Genomic DNA, 16,494 nt, shown 5'->3' on the forward strand with positions numbered 1-16,494 from the left:
TGGCATTCTTGGCAGTTGGAGGGTTTGATTGTCTGTTGTTGTTGCTGTCCGCAAGCAGGAAGTCGCACCACCGTGTTTGGTGGTGTCACTGTGAGAGCAGCCATTGAGCCTCCCTCCAAACAGAGGAGGCTGGGAGCCGCCCGCTATCACTCCTCATGGCAGTGGTCTCACACACACTTGGCCTACTGTCACTCCTCAGAGCAGCGGTCTCACACACACTTGGCCTACTGTCACTCCTGAGAGCAGCGGTCTCACACACTCTTAGCACGCCGCTGTGGCTTTGGCCGAGTCACCTCGCCCGGTAGGCAAACATGCCTCGTCATTGTCGGTTCTCTCGGTCTAATCCTTAACATGCTTTTAAAACCTTGTGGAAATAACGGAGAGTGAAGATGAGAGAAAGATCTTTTGGGGGCATCTTAGAGGGTAATTTAGAGGCAGTCTCACCCCAAATGTGTTTGTGCTTGTGTCTATGTTTGTGAGAGAGAGAGAGAGAGAGAGAGAGAGAGAGAGAGAGAGAGAGAGAGAGAGAGAGAGAGAGAGCGACCGACCGACCGACCGACCGACCGACCGACCGACCGACCGACCCTGAACCGCGTAGAGGAGGCAGTGCAGTGCAGACAGGCACCCGCTCGGGCGGCCTGGTGTGAAAACAAGCAGATAACAATGTGCGTCTGATCAGCCTAATGCCCACTCAAGCTCACGCGCACCACCCATCCAATTAGCCTGAAAAGTCCTGACGGAGGCCCCATCTGCCTGCCCGCTTGTTTGCTCCGGACCCTCCTTTCATTTCCCTAAATGGACTGGGGGATTGGGGATAGTGGCCTGTGTGTGTGTGTGGGGTGGGAGGGGGGCACACAAACTGGTGATAGATGACTGCTGTATTGACTACCACGGGGGCCATATTTTCTCCTCTGCAATGGAGACTTGATGGGGGTGGGGGAGTTGAGCAGAGCAGGAGTAGGATTGACTAATTGAGCAGAATGATTACACTGTGCTAGGGGTTGAGGGGGGGGTGGCTGGGGGGGGGGGTGCTTTAAACTCTGCTGGTCTGGCTCTTTATCCTCCCCCCCACGTGTGTGTGTGTGTGTGTGTGTGTGTAAGGTCTAAATGATCAGAAGCCTTACTCTAATACAAAACAAACGTCCCCGTAATGGAGATTGTCGAGCAGGTGGATGGGCATCTCACAGTCCAGTTAATTAAAAGTATGTGTTAGCCAGCAGGGGGAGAAAGGATTGAGCACTCTTTAATGGGGTACACACACACACACACAAGTAAGATAAATGAAGCATGCTTTGTTGTAGTTTTAAGGTTGCAGTAAAGACACAGGACTGGTAGTACCAGCTCTGAGGTCTGCTGAACTAAGATGTCTGTCCTTTATGAGGAGGGTAAGACTCCGCTGCCTCATTAAGAACAAAATGTATGAAATGTTGATGTTTGGAAATGGGTGGATGAAGAATGGGTGTGAGGGATTATGTATGGCGATCGCAGGATCGATAAATAGATTGGGTCTCAGGGTGAGGTCCAGCAGGTAGATTAAAAGTCTGCAGTGGTCAAGGACTTGGAGATCATTCTTCAGATGTAAGATATTTTCCAGATTTGCTTGTTGACAGATGGAAGGAGAGAAGGATGGAGAGATAGATGAATGGAAGAAGATTTGCTTGAATGGATAGATGGATGGAGTGAAACAACTAACCACAAAACCACAAATGTATGAGGAGAGAGGCGTGGATGGATGGAAGGATGGATTGAAGAAAGAAGGGAAGGAGGGAGGGAAAGAAGGAAGGAGGGAGGGATAGATGGATAGGCTTAGCAAGCATGTGGGAAAGACAAGTGATTGAAGGATGGTCATATTGAAATTTCTCTCTCTCTCTCTCTCTCCCTCTCTCTTTCTTTCTCTCTCTCTCTCTCTCTCCCTCCGCCTGCAGTGGGGATGGAGCCCCCTCAGCTCTCTGTGTCTGAGGAGCGGCACCTGGCCATCCTCACAGAGCTTCCGTTCGTGGTTCCCTTTGAGGAGAGAGTCAAGGTAAGCGCTCTCCTCTGTCGCACACCGAAGGCTACATGATCAGTTCTCCCAGTTACCTTGTTCTTAGTCTTAACTATTGAATTTTCAGCCATGTCCATTGTCAATTTTGAAACAAACTAAAAAAAAAAACATTGCTTTCCCTATATATCAGAAATGCACTAATGATCAGTGACACGTAAACAGTTTGCTTCAGTGACGTTGCTCTAATCACCAACATGGCCGGGCCTCTATCAATACTACACTGCCATTGTAATGAACAGTATGATTAGGACCTGTCCAGAGCATTGATCAGTGATCAGTCCCCACTGAAAAGGCTGTGTTTATACTGTCTGCTCTAGTCTATAACCAGCTATATAAGCTATTTTACATCAGGGTTAATCTGGGTTAATGTTGTAAGGGTGTTTCTCATTCTTGTTCATTAGCTCCTTTTGAATGGGACTTGTATTCCTCTGGTTTCCATTGTTCTTTCATTCTCTCGCCACCTACTGTCTCTCTCTCTCCATCCATCTGCTGTTTTCTTATTATACCATGAGGTCGCATGCGATTACATAGGAATCATACAAACCCGTTGTATGAATTCAGTCAGAGGTATTACAGTGACATGACTGCATAATAGGAGAATTTCCTGTGTGTGTGTGCTTGGCAGATCTTCCAGCGTCTCATCTACGCAGACAAGCGGGACGTGCAGGGGGACGGGCCCTTCCTGGATGGCATCAGCGTCACTATCCGCAGGAACTACATCTATGAGGACGCCTACGACAAGCTGTCCCCAGAGAATGGTGAGCAGAACAAACACACACACACACACACACTCTCTCACTGGAAAAATTCTCTTTCAGACACCTAGATGAATGCCACAATCACATTAATGCCAACCTGCTTACATGTCTGTATGTATGATGTATACGTACTCACATTGACGCGTGCATTATCCTACCCACCCACTCCCACACACAAGCATATACGTGGTGTTTGAACAGTCAAGTGGGTGCATCACAATCTCACACCATCTCCCTTTATTGTACATATGTACTGTAACGTCTTGAATGACAGTGTCGGAGCATATTGAAGTGCATTCACGTAGGGTGCTTTAAGTGCTGTCGGGGAAGGTGCAGACTGGCTTTATTTAGGGTTTGTGATAGATTAATACGTAATGGACAGCAGGGGAAATGGAAATGCATTCAAATGTTATTAGACAGATTGAAGGCCCCTTTGGTGTGATGCTCCCTCAGAGAGCGGCCCTGGGCCTACAGCATGGAGTGATTGGGGGGGGGGGTCACACTTCACACTTCACACTTCTCATATATAGTATTTAAGGTTTTTTTTTTCACCCATGTGACTTCTGATCGCCACAGATTTAATTGGAAATGGAGCGAGATGTTTGATACGGGACTGTTATGACTTGCCAAAGCATGGATCCAGCAGATCGTATTCCGACCGTAATGGAACGTATAAAAGGCCAGAGATCAATTCCTTTAAGTCGAGCGCCTTTTTTTACGGTGTAGTAATTTAGGTAAAACAGTGAAAGGGTATGGCTGCCTGGTGATATGATTAAAAGGAGAGTTTGAAGCTGGCCATAGAAAGGCAGGGCTGGTTGGTGTGTGTGTGTGTGTGTGTGTGTGAGTGAGTGTGAGGGCCTGTCAGTCTGAGTTATTGGAGATGTGATTTATGAGTAGAGCTTAATAATGCTGAAAGATGACCTTTTTTCATTAGAATATTCTTCTGGTCTCATGCATGCATACATACCGACTCAGACACATACATGAACAGCTTTTCCCCCTGCAATAGTTCTATAGGTGTTCATGAACAGCTCATTCTCAAGTATGTTCATGCATATTCCTAAAATAAGTATGAAATCAGGGATGATCATGTACCTTTATTTTCTGCTGCTATTCCAAACCTGTTATCGTGCAGCGATATCCAGGCTTTCTTTGTCCATTGTTTCCTTGGATCTGATTGAATTTAGTTGAAAATGTTGGTTCAGACCTTTCAAAAAGCATCTGGAAGATATTGGTTATTAACGTGGAGCTTTTTGAAACAAGCTTCAATAAATGAAAAATAAATGCTCCTGCTGGTGTTAATGCTGTCCTCAGAGGGATTAGCTGTTGTAGTTAAAGGAATGTGAATTGCGTATGAATACAAAGCATAGGAAACAAAAGATGGAAATATGATGTATGTATTTATTTTGTTTATCTATTTGTCAGACACTCTCTCTTGCCTTTAACACATTGTTACCGAGCATCTCTGAGTGTCACACCTGGTTTTCCATCCTTCCTCTGTTCTGTAGAGCCTGACCTGAAGAAGCGAATCCGGGTGCACTTACTCAACGCTCATGGTCTGGACGAGGCCGGGATTGACGGCGGGGGCATCTTCCGGGAGTTCCTGAACGAGCTGCTGAAGACGGGCTTCAACCCCAACCAGGGCTTCTTCAAGACCACCAACGAGGGTCTTCTCTACCCCAGCCCCAGCGCTGATATGTTGGTGGGGGACTCCTTTACCCGCCACTACTACTTCCTGGGCAGGATCCTGGGGAAGGTAACCCTAACCCATTTACAGTCATTCATACATACATTCATCCATACATTCATCTATACATTTATCCATACAATCATCCATACATACATTCATCCATACATTCATCCATACATTTATCCATACATTTATCCATACATTTATCCATACATTCATCCATACATTCATACATACATTTATCCATACATACATACATACATTCATTCATCTATACTTTCACCCATCCCCCAGTGTACCCAAGTACAGTAAAGTCATGGTCTCACAGGCACAACCTAATTTGGTTCATGTTTTTACCAGAGCTAGTCAGCTTGTTGATATGAATATTATTGATATTGTGTTGCTTCCTCCTCTGGTCACCTGTGCCGTAGTCCATGACTAAGTATTTGTGTGTGTGTGTGTGTGTGTGTGTGTGTGTGTGTGTGTGTGTGTGTGTGTGTGAGAGTGTTAATGGAAGGGGTGATGAACGGCTGGTTTTAGTTGTTAGTGGTGTCTGAGTGTTGTCTGACGAGTCTGCTTCCACCTCATTGGGCTCCAATGGAGGTAAATGTGTTTCAGTGTGTCCAGGGTGGTCCAAAGGTTGTTCCAGTGAAATGAGGTGTGTTTGTGTGTGTGTGCATGGGTGAGTATGCTTCAGGGACAGGAGGAAAGAGGAAAAATAAACCAAACCATGTTAATTATGTAGACACAATGTAGCTGTGAGAACACTACGTCTTGGTAGAGACAGAGAGACTGTCTCTTTTGTTCTCTCTGTCTCACAAAATATGTAGAGAAAGAAATTAGTGAGTCCATGTGAGAGAATGTGAGCGAAATAAAACCTCCATATATTCACTCTAATTGTTGACATTGTGAGACACCTGTTTTTTCCTCAGGGCATTTAAAGAGCTGTGATTAACTCCGTATCGGAGAACTCCCTGGCTTTGCATGGCACACCTTTACTCTGGACACACTGAAATGTCATTCAAACTCTGCTATACTAGAGAAAGGAATGATAAGGCACTGGTCAGTGCTTAATGACTATTATAACAACTCATTATTATTGCATTGTGTGATTAAAGCAATAGACTGGGTAAATACAAGAGTATTTAGGTGCGCGTTTATCTTTTGGATATTAACTGATTATTGTGTTCTTATGTGGTTAGTTTTCCATGGAACTGGAGCTGGTCTGGTTTACACAAACCAGTCACATTCACTTATGGTTAGTAAATAACAGTGACATATCGCAACTTTACAATCCTAAGGAATATAATCATTGGACATTCAACACACACACACACACACACACACACACACACACACACACACACACAGCCGCCGTGTTGTGTGTCCTCCTTTGCCCTCTAGTGGTAAGTGTATGTCTGTAGATTATTCATGTGACCCCCCTCTCTGGATTGATGGGAGAGGTCAAGGGTTAGAGTTCAGGTTCAGTGGGTGAAGCTAGTCGATGACTGGCAGTCTGGTCTGCCTGATTTATACCCCTCTTCACAGTAAGCTTGTAAGTCTAGCCTTTTTTTTTTTTACTATCAAGCACTAAGTAGTCAACAAAAACCTTAACACATTTAACGGCTTTGTATGACAACAGTGTAACTATTTGACTTTCAAAACATCAAGAGGTCATGCGTAATTACCAAGAATGCTTGTGTTTGTTGGTGAGTTTCATTAAAAGAGCGCAAATTACAAGGAGGTGTGTGTTGTTAAAAATCGAAGCAAATGCAGAACAATCAAGCCGTGTGTGTGAGAGATTGTGCTCAGAATCATGCTTGGTCATTTCTGTCCCCAAGGCTCAGGCTTACCTGCCAGGAGCTCTCGGCCCCATTAACCCAGCCAGCGATCTGTCCTCTGCTTTGCCCCGCGGCCTCTTCCCTGTCAAGCAGTGTGCTATTTATTAACCTCTAATGTTTTTAAATTTTCCTGACCTCGCACACAGCCTTCTGTATGTGGAGATGCCACAGATAGTGGTGCTGATGGCAGGATGGACGAGGAAAGGGACAGATGGTAATTAAGGGGGGGCAGGAATTAGCTCATGACAGCTACACCCCCCCCACCCCCAGCCCCTCAGTCCGACTAGTCCATTAGCCGATGATTCCAGCGCATTGTTTGTGTAGCTGTCCTGTGAGGCCAGCGCTAAATCAGCCAGGCTAGGGGGGAGGGGAGGGGCGGGGGCATGTGGAAGGGCCACACATAAATAAGCAGCCCAGGCCACCCTGGTAATGGAGTTTTGATCTGTTTTACAGTCAGGAGCATCTCGGCCTCATACACACACTCTTTACCGCTCCATGCTCTCTCTCTCCCTCTCTCTCCCCCCTCTCTCCTCTCTCTCGTTCTCTCTCTCCCCTCTATCCCCTCTCTCTCTCTATCCCCTCTCCCTCTCTCCCTATCTCTCTCTCCCTCCTCGCTCTCACTGTATCAGAGGCTATTCACTCAGACCTATAAGTACACCCCCCTCTTTTCTCCGGCTGGACATGCCGGAATCTTCTCTGGTGAGAAATGGCCAGTCAGCGGGCTTGCACCCTATCCACCCCGCCTATTCCCCTCCCTTCCTCCCTGCCTGATCTCCCCCAGCCCTTTCCCCACTAATGGCAGAGGCAATTAAGGTGAGGAAATTAATTTGAATTTGACTTTCAATTAACCCCCTCTCTCTCTCCATAAATATAGTCCAAAGTGGCGGAGTGAGTGGTGGAACTGTATTGATATTTGTTTAGCGCCATTATAAAGGGAACGGCTATAGATTAGAATTGCATCATTGGTGCAGTATGTGGCGTTTAATCTCATTTGAATGTTGAGACTGAAGCATGCTCACACACACATGCAAGGAGACACACACTCACTCTCACTCTCACACACACACACACACACACGCGCTCACTCTCTCTCACACACTCACACACTCACACACTCACTCACTCACTCTCTCACACATACACACACACACACATATATATATATATATATATATATATTTACAAAAACTGTTTGAGATCACATTTCTCTCCATTCACTGGGGAAGTTATTGTCAGAGGTAATGTATCAAAGTTGGGTTTGAGTGTGATGCATTGTGGTCAGGATGATGTGTGTGTGTGTGTGTGTGTGTGTGTGTGTGTGTGTGTTTGTGTGGGTGTGTCAGAGTCAGACACAATGTCACTCTGTAAAAAAGGACCGAAATGGCTGTTATTAATTTTCCTCCTTGAAATAAAACAACAGCGGTCCGTAAGGAGTCGGTCATATGGCTTTTACCTCATGGTCATATTAGTTTATCGATGTCAGACACTCAGACTCATACTGGTGACTCATTGTTTGTTAATGTGTATTGATTGCTTTTATGCCATCATTTAAAAATATGGGATTTCATTATTTAACTGATGATTGACGTCAGTAGACGGCATATTTTCACCCTCCTATTGTAACAAAGACAAAAGAAAGTTACAAAGTGAACTTGTGGGACTATTTTTAGATATTATTTTTAGGTTTAGATTCTTGCTTTAAGAGTTATTCTGTTTGGCTTTGTATCCATATTCCCTCCTCTTCCTCTCCTTCTCACCCCTCTCCCTTTCCCTGTTTCTCTCTCCTTTCTGCCTCTTGCTGTTCCTGCCCTGTTCAGTTTCCTCTCTGTGCCTGTACCCCACTCTTCATCCTCCACTCCCTCTCTGTGCCTGTACCCCACTCTTCATCCTCGACTCCATTTCAGTCGGGTCGTCCCTCTCTTTCGCGCTCATGCTTTTGTAGAAGCATTAGGCCAAATCTACCAGTTTTACAGCTCTGCATTAAAGCTGCCCAGATCAAACGTCCTGCCAACCTTCACCACACACACACTTAGACACACACACACTCAGGCACACACAAACTCATTACAGACCACCCCCACCCCTGTATATTTTACAGGTCTCCTTAACATCACACAAGTGCCTTGCATGCTTTCACTGAGCACCCCCCTCTTCCAATATCCCACTCTCTTCCCCTTTCTCTCTCTCTCTCTCTCTCTCTCTCTCATTCATTCATTCATTCATTCATTCATTCATTTTTCTTTCCAAACTTTGTAGAAAAAGTTGGGGGGTGTGTGAGTAAGTGAGCAGGCAAGCGAGTGTTTCAGGGACAGACAGAGAAAGAGTGAGAGAAGGTTACAACTCCTGATTGATAGTGATGCGTTTGGAGACGCATTATATTTTTATTGATTCTTAATGTTGTAAATTAACAAATTAGCCTGGCAGCTAACAGAAGGCCCCGGAGCCGCTGTCGCCGTTTACCTCGCTCACCGCATCCACATTTGCATTAATTGCGTTGCCACGGCACTCACTTATATTAAAAGGCCCAGGCCCATAATTAATCCTTCCGGCACCCATTTTTACATCCCAAGTCATTTTGGCACAATTTCTGGCAATAAACAGACATAAATAACACACACAAACGTGTGCGCACACACACACACACACAACCACATACACACACACACAACCACACACACACACACACATCTGGCGTGAAAATGCGCTCCTGCTTTTCCCTTGCGTCCTTTACGCTACTGTTTCCCGGCATCACAGGTTATTGATAGTTTTCAATCGGGGATGGGGGGGGGGATGTGGAATGCATATGTTCTCCAAACGACTCGGCCAGAGTGTGTGAAAAATGCTAAGTGGATTATTTTGCATTAAAAAAATCACGCCTGTTTTTTTCCCCCCTCCCTTCATCCTTCGCTCTGTTTTGAAGTAGCACGATTAACCTGTGTTTAGAAAATACCGGGTGATTTACGGACACCGCATGTGTGTTTAAAGATGCATGCATTATGGAAATCTGCCTGAATTTATAATCCATTTAGCTGATGTGTCTCGGGGAGGGTGGGCCGTTTAGTGCAATCATTTATAAAAGGCCCCCTGTATATTTTAATGTGATCCAGTTTGCTCTTTTGAGGACTATTCCAGTACATTAGCTTTGGGCTTTATGACTCACTTGCTCCCAGTCACTGCTTGATGGTGCTTTGGGTCAAGGTGAGGATTAACATTTATAAAGTTTGAGCTGGCTGGCGGTTTCCAGGCCTTTTGTGAAGAGGTGGTGGGGGTGGGGCACTTTTGATGGATTGCCCTCCAAGTCCTTAGTGTGTGCGCAATGGTCTGGTTTTTAACGTCTGTCAGGTTGTGTGTGTGTGTGTGTGTGTGTGTGTGTGTGTGTGTGTGTGTGTGTGTGTGTGTGTGTGTGTGTGTGTGTGTGTGTGTGTGTGTGTGTGTGTGTGTGTGTGTGTGTGTGGTGATGATGGGCAGCGCTCTCGTACTATAGACTTATAATAATCTGTGGTTTTCTCTTGTATGCCGCTGCTTAGATGACTGCTGGTGTATTTTGGCCTACATGTTGCATTGTCATATTCCTAACATACAGTGGGGAAAATAAGTATTTGAACCCCTGTCAATTTCGCAATTTTGGCCACTTGCAAAGAAATGTGTTATCTATAATTGTAATGGTAGGTGTATTTTAACAGTGAGAAATAGAATATCAACAAACAAATCCAGAAAACTGCATTTTATAACATTCATGACTTTATTTGTATTTGATGCAGAAAATAAGTATTTGAACCCCCAAGCAAACAGCAAGAATTCTGGCTCCCAATGACCAGTTATGTGCCCAAGAAGCACACAGATTAGTCCTCATTGGGCCTAACAAGGTACACCTGATCTCAACTGGTGACGTGTATAAAAGAAACCTGTCCAAAGAATCATACTTCACACCTTCAACCATGGGCAAGACCAAAGAGTTGACCAAGGACGTCAGAGATAAGATTGTAGACCTGCACAAGGCTGGAATGGGTTACAAAACCATCGGCAAGCAGCTTGGTGAGAAGCAGACAACTATTGGTGCGATTATTCGTAAATGGAAGCAACACCAAACAACTGTCAACCGCTCTAGGTCTGGGGCTCCATGCAAGATATCCCCTCGTGCGGTATCGGTGATCATCCGAAAGGTGCAGAATAACCCCAGAACTACACAGGGGGAGCTTGTGAATGATCTCAAGGCAGCTGGGACCACAGTCACCAAGAAAACCATTGGCAATACACTACGCCGTAATGGTTTGAAGTACTGCAGCACTCGCAAGGTCCCCCTGCTCAAGGAAGCACATGTACAGGGCCGTCTGAAGTTTGCCAATGAACACTTGAATGATTCTAAGGAGGATTGGGAGACAGGATGTGGTCAGATGAGACCAAAATCAAGCTCTTTGGCATCAACTCGACTTGCCGCGTTTGGAGGGGGAAGAATGCTGAATATGACCCCAAGAACACCATCCCCACCGTCAAGCATGGAGGTGGAAACATTATGCTTTGGGGCTGTTTCTCTGCCAAGGGTACAGGACGACTCCACTGCATCGAGGGGACTATGGATGGGGCCATGTAACGTGGAATATTGGGCTTGAACCTCATTCCCTCCCATTGAAACGCAACCTTAAGGATTTGGAGAGGATCTGCAAAGAGGAGTGGACCAAAATCCCTCCTGAGATGTGTGTAAACCTGGTGACCAACTACAAGAAAAGTCTGACGTCTGTGCTTGCCAACAAGGGTTATTCCACCAAGTACTAAGTCATGTTTTGCTAGTGGTTCAAATACTTATTTTCTGCATCAAATGCAAATTAAGTCATAAATGTTATAAAATGCAGTTTTCTGGATTTTTCTGTTGATATTCTGTTTCTCACTATTAAAATACACCTACTATTACAATTATAGATCACACATTTCTTTGCAAGTGGCCAAAGTGGCCAAATCTGCCGGGGTTCAAATACTTATTTTCCCCACTGTATGTATTCAAATGGATTAAAGCAGGAGTAAAAAGAGTTTTAGTCAAAAACTAGCAATCTAACTAGTGAAAGGCATGCAAACCCAAACCTTACAAACCCAACAACAGTACGCTAGCAGGCCTTTATCAGTGCCAACTGTGCTAAGTCATGTCTTTTGGCGATATATTTGGCGATGTCGTGCTGTGAAAGCTTTTTTTGTATTTTTTCGTGGTGGTCCGGCTAGGACCACAGAACTGTCTAGTACATAGCCTAGGCAGCTAGTTGGAAAGACAGGTTTGTTTATCTGTCCTTCACATGACCATATGCTATAAAATATTTGTTGTATGCTGTCTCTTTAAATAACACACAGTGTAAATGTGGTTTCTTCTCTATGACACTGTAGGCCCTGTATGAGAACATGCTGGTGGAGTTGCCGTTTGCCAGTTTCTTCCTGTCCAAACTGCTGGGCACGAGTGCGGATGTGGATATTCATCACTTGGCCTCTCTGGACCCGGAGATGTACCGGAACCTTCTGTTCCTGAAGAGCTACGACGAAGATGTGGAGGACCTGGGACTTAACTTCACCATCGTCAACAACGACCTTGGGGAGGCTCAGGTGAGGAGGGAGAATGAAACGGATGAAGGGATGGAGCAAAACATTTATTTTTCTTTTCCACCTCTGTACAAAAACCTTATGTGATACCTTTACATAATTAATCTGACTTGTGATGTTCAGTTTGATTCCTGATTATTCCTTTGTCTCTCCCTCTCTATTCATTTTTGTCAGCCTCCTCTTACTCTTTATTCACCTCTGTCTTGTTCCCTCTTTTCTGTTGCTGTTAATGATTGATCCTGGCACTGTGTGCCTGCATTCTGCGCTGTGAAAGATAAAGCACGTCCTCTCTCCCCGCGCGCTTTGCTGTGGACTTGGTGTCGGGTGCAGTGTGGCAGCTAGAAAGAACGCCTCTGTTGACCATCACACACTCGCCAGCTGTGAGAACACATCAGAGCACCAATTATCAAGAAGCTGCCACTGATAAACCAGTAGTCACCACCTCTCTCTTTCTCTCACTCAAACACACACACACACACACACACACACACACACACACACACACACACACACACACACACACACACACACACACACACACACACACACACACACACACACACACACTCACTCACTCACTCATTCTGTCACACTCACACACACACACACACTCATTCTGTCACACACACACACACACACACACACACACACACACACACACTGTCACTTGCTCTCACACACCCACCCACAATACCTCTCTCTCTCTCTCATGCACATACACACTCACACACAAATATGTACAGACACACCTCCATTACTTCTCTCTTCACCCAGTCACGAGTTTACCTGATTCATTGAGAAAGGAGTGATTGGTGGTTTGGGTGGGGGGGGGGGGGGGGCGGGATTAATCAGAGGAGTCTGTGTCCCCTCTGTGGCACCCTGAGCTGGGTTAGCCGACTACCCACAGCCCCTGTTTGCACAGGGCCTTGCGTCTTATTGGCTTTTCTGTAAATAGGCCACAAAATGGCCTCCCCCCAGTCGATAGGGTTTGTGAAAGGGCACCGCAGAGGCGATATGGGAAGCCATTTGTGGGAGATTAGGCACACTCAGAAGCCCTGCCCTGCCAGTGCCCTCTGCAAGACACACGGCCATGATAAATGTTCCACAAAGCCATCAGAAACACGCGCAACATGCCTCGTGCTCCGCTATTCTGCCGAAGGACATGTTGGCGCCGCGTTTGATCTGAATCCTAGCGCATTTGCAAAAATCATGCTCTCGAAGATATTTACCTTCAGAAAACATATTAAATGTGAATGCCTCTCCGTCCAGGTGGTTCCAAGAGTGTCGTGATTAATGCTGCAAACCTTTTCCACCAATATTCTGACTGGAATCTGTTCATATAATCAGGGTTAAAAAGTCAAGATGGCTGCTAGCCATTCCATTATACCAGACCCCTCCCATACTTGCACACACATATACACACACACTATAAGTATTGAGATGGAGATTGAATGGGAGCTTTGAGCTTTCTTGTGCAGGTCTGCCGAGGTGCCTGACCCCCTCCAGATCTGCCACACTAAAGTTAATTGGATGTGTCTCTCCTGGTCATTGTGTGCCAAACACTGAAAGGCCCAGCTGTCTGTGGTGCAGAGTTGACTGCAGAGTCCAGCCACTGCTATACATTCTACTTCTGAGCCACTGAGCCCCCCCTCCCCTTCAAAAAAGAACCACCGTAAAGCAATGCAGCCACAGTCAACAAGCTTGTGACTAGAAGTGTATGTTCATATGCTTTAGCAAGCATGGCATGTTTTGTTGTAAAAGATTGCATTTGCAAGGGGTTTAAACTCAGAGGCGTAGGAAATAGGGACACGTACCCCCCAATCTCGGTGGATCCCCCAGCCTCCACTCAAATCCATAATGCATGAAGTATATTGTATTGTATATTTTATTGATAAGCAGGCGGTCGCTCTTACCCATCAAAACAATGGGAACAGAGCAATGACTAGAAGGAGAGAGAAATGAACAAATAGAATAGACTAGACTTGTCTCGTAGAGCCATTGCTTTAATAATCATCTTGTTTCATGGTAAGGCCTAGGCTGTTACTTCACTTCATGCATTTCTGTCGTCCTTCTCGCCCCAAAATGCTTAAACAGTGCGAGTTCATACACTATAATGGTCAATTATCTGCAGTGGTGACACCCCCGGAACCCCCTATAATTTTTTCCTGCTACAAAAAAATAAATGATCAATCTCGGCTCAACTGCAAAAACCATGATGCGCCGCTGCTTTGGCAAAACTGTAGCTGCTTCTCTCATCTATGGTTCCCAAGCAGAATAGTTTTAACAGCTGTTGACTAAATCACATTAGAATAATTTTGTTACAAGTGTGATCATGTTCAAAGTTGCAATGACAGGTAGGTTTTGGATGTCACATTATCTCAGACCAGTTTGGTACCTCCAACACTTTCCTGTTTAAACTCCTTTCTTGGTCCTCGTGACGTATTGTACCATCTTGTATATAAATTTACATAGTTGGCAACCAAGGCTTTTTTTCTTTGACCAGTAAGTGGATCAAGGATGGCATGCCAACTCTGCAATAGGAAATAAAGTGCCTATTTTCACCAGTAATGCTGTTAAGCCAGTGGGCGTTGTGTGGAAACATGGGTGATGGTTCCTAAAATGCCCCATTTGCTTCCCTTACCCTTAACTGATGGGCTCTCACAGAGTGGGTGTTTGTGTGCCTGTTGTTTCCAGGTGGTTGAGCTGAAGCCGGGCGGCAAGGACGTCCCAGTGACCACGGCAAACCGGATAGCCTACATCCATTTAGTGGCAGATTACCGCCTGAACAAACAGATCCGGCCGCATTGCCTGGCCTTTCGGCAGGGCCTGGCCAATGTGGTCAACCTGGAGTGGCTACGCATGTTTGACCAGCAGGAAATACAGGTGCGGGGGGGGGGGGGGGGCAGTCTGTCATTCACTCACACACACACACACACACACACACACACACACACACACACACACACACACACAAAACATTATCCGAATAGATACACAGCTTGGAATAACACTCAAAGAAAGCATTTAACACATAAAGTAACTGGCAAGCATACAACATCACCACAGACTGACAGACACACATAGTCAAGAAATCACATTGTTTCAAAACTGTTGCTTTGTCCCATGTGAATCACTAGATCTGGATCCTTTCCCTCCTCCACGAGTACATACTTGTCTGTCTCTCTGCTCTCTTAGGTGCTGATCTCTGGTGCTCATGTACCAATTTGCCTTGATGACCTAAAGAAGTTCACTAACTATTCAGGTACGCCCTTTTGATTCAAATGTCACGGCTAGTTAATCTACTTAAAAATACTTTCAATATTTTTAGTTAATGTAAAGTAAACGTACATTTACAAAGTGGAGTTAAACTGTAACTGTACAGGCCTGGTCTTGGGTAGTTGTTGACCGCTGGCCTATTCGACTAACCTGCTAAAGCATTACTTCTCACCTTCAGGTGGTTACGCAGCCACCCACCCAGTCATTACGATCTTCTGGGAGGTTGTGGAGAGTTTCACAGATGACGAGAAGAGGAAACTGCTGAAGTTTGTCACCAGCTGTTCACGCCCACCGCTGCTTGGCTTCAAGGTCAGAGTTCACACCGGGTTCAGCCAGAGTTCAGTGGTTGCGCCTTATTTTCCCTTGTGAAGCCTCCTCCATTGTTGCACATCCTGTTATCGATGTTGATTTTTTTTGTGCACTGTGGAGGCCAGCAATTCCACCACTGTGTGTATATGTGTGCAGTTGCAGTTGTGGTGGGGTGTTAAGGAGTGCTAGCCGTTAATGGGCATGTAATGAAAGCAGCTCTCCTGATAAAGTCTCGGAGCGATCATTTCCTCATCATGCAGCGATAAGGCCCAGTAGGATTAGCGCTTATCGTCCCCAGCTACCGGTGCTCTTCAGGGCCGTGACCTGCCGCATTATAACATGATTTGAGGCTTTGCCCGTCTCTGACTCCAGTTTCAGCACCGCCACACTGAGGGCAGCATGAACTCAAATTGACACCTGTGGTGAAATAGATGCCATTTTGCGTCACTTCTTGGAAAGGTCTCCCACTTTCCCACCCTAAACGTGGTTAAATACTAACCCTTCTGAATAGACACCTCACAAGTTTGAACTTGACAAGTTCAGTGCACAAGATGTATGCGTGTCAACGTGTTGTACCCAAAGCTTGTAGCTGCCGAAACACAGCAGAGTGAATGTTATGTTAAAAATGTTCGGTACAACCAGAGATTTAAAATTATCTTTGCAATTAGCGCTTTATGCATAGCATTGAAAGTGTTGGTTACTGTTGTCTACAGTGACATTGTAGATCATGAATTTCAACTTTGCTTTTGTTCTTTTCTGGCGCTGACGACTCCTAACAGACATCATGAAGGTGTTTTATATTGGAATTCCATTACTGTGTCATTAACTGTCAATTTCTGTTATAAAGCGCACTCTCCTTCTTAATCTCTTGATTGAATAGGACACTAAAACCATGGGGAAGATGACAGAAAAAATCTCCACTGAAATCCATTAGCCGTTTAATACCTTACTTAGCCTAACCAGGCTCTATAATTGTCGTTTGATCGGTTTTATTAG

At 45.3% G+C, this 16,494-nt stretch overlaps 1 protein-coding gene across 3 annotated transcripts in view; it reads left to right on the plus strand.

The window, feature by feature from the left end:
* The window catches only part of ube3c (ubiquitin protein ligase E3C), a 35,006-nt gene that overhangs the window by 15,801 nt on the left and 2,711 nt on the right, over window positions 1-16,494 (plus strand). For all 3 annotated transcript variants that reach the window (XM_012815154.3, XM_012815155.3, XM_031583548.2), the window contains exons 17-23: window positions 1,926-2,023; window positions 2,670-2,802; window positions 4,311-4,558; window positions 11,704-11,916; window positions 14,608-14,796; window positions 15,109-15,175; window positions 15,368-15,498. In XM_012815154.3, coding sequence (XP_012670608.1) covers window positions 1,926-2,023; window positions 2,670-2,802; window positions 4,311-4,558; window positions 11,704-11,916; window positions 14,608-14,796; window positions 15,109-15,175; window positions 15,368-15,498 — 1,079 coding nt within the window. The remainder of the gene's footprint in view (window positions 1-1,925; window positions 2,024-2,669; window positions 2,803-4,310; window positions 4,559-11,703; window positions 11,917-14,607; window positions 14,797-15,108; window positions 15,176-15,367; window positions 15,499-16,494) is intronic.

Source organism: Clupea harengus, chromosome 17 (genome assembly GCF_900700415.2).
Source record: "Clupea harengus chromosome 17, Ch_v2.0.2, whole genome shotgun sequence".
Lineage (NCBI taxonomy): Eukaryota > Metazoa > Chordata > Actinopteri > Clupeiformes > Clupeidae > Clupea > Clupea harengus.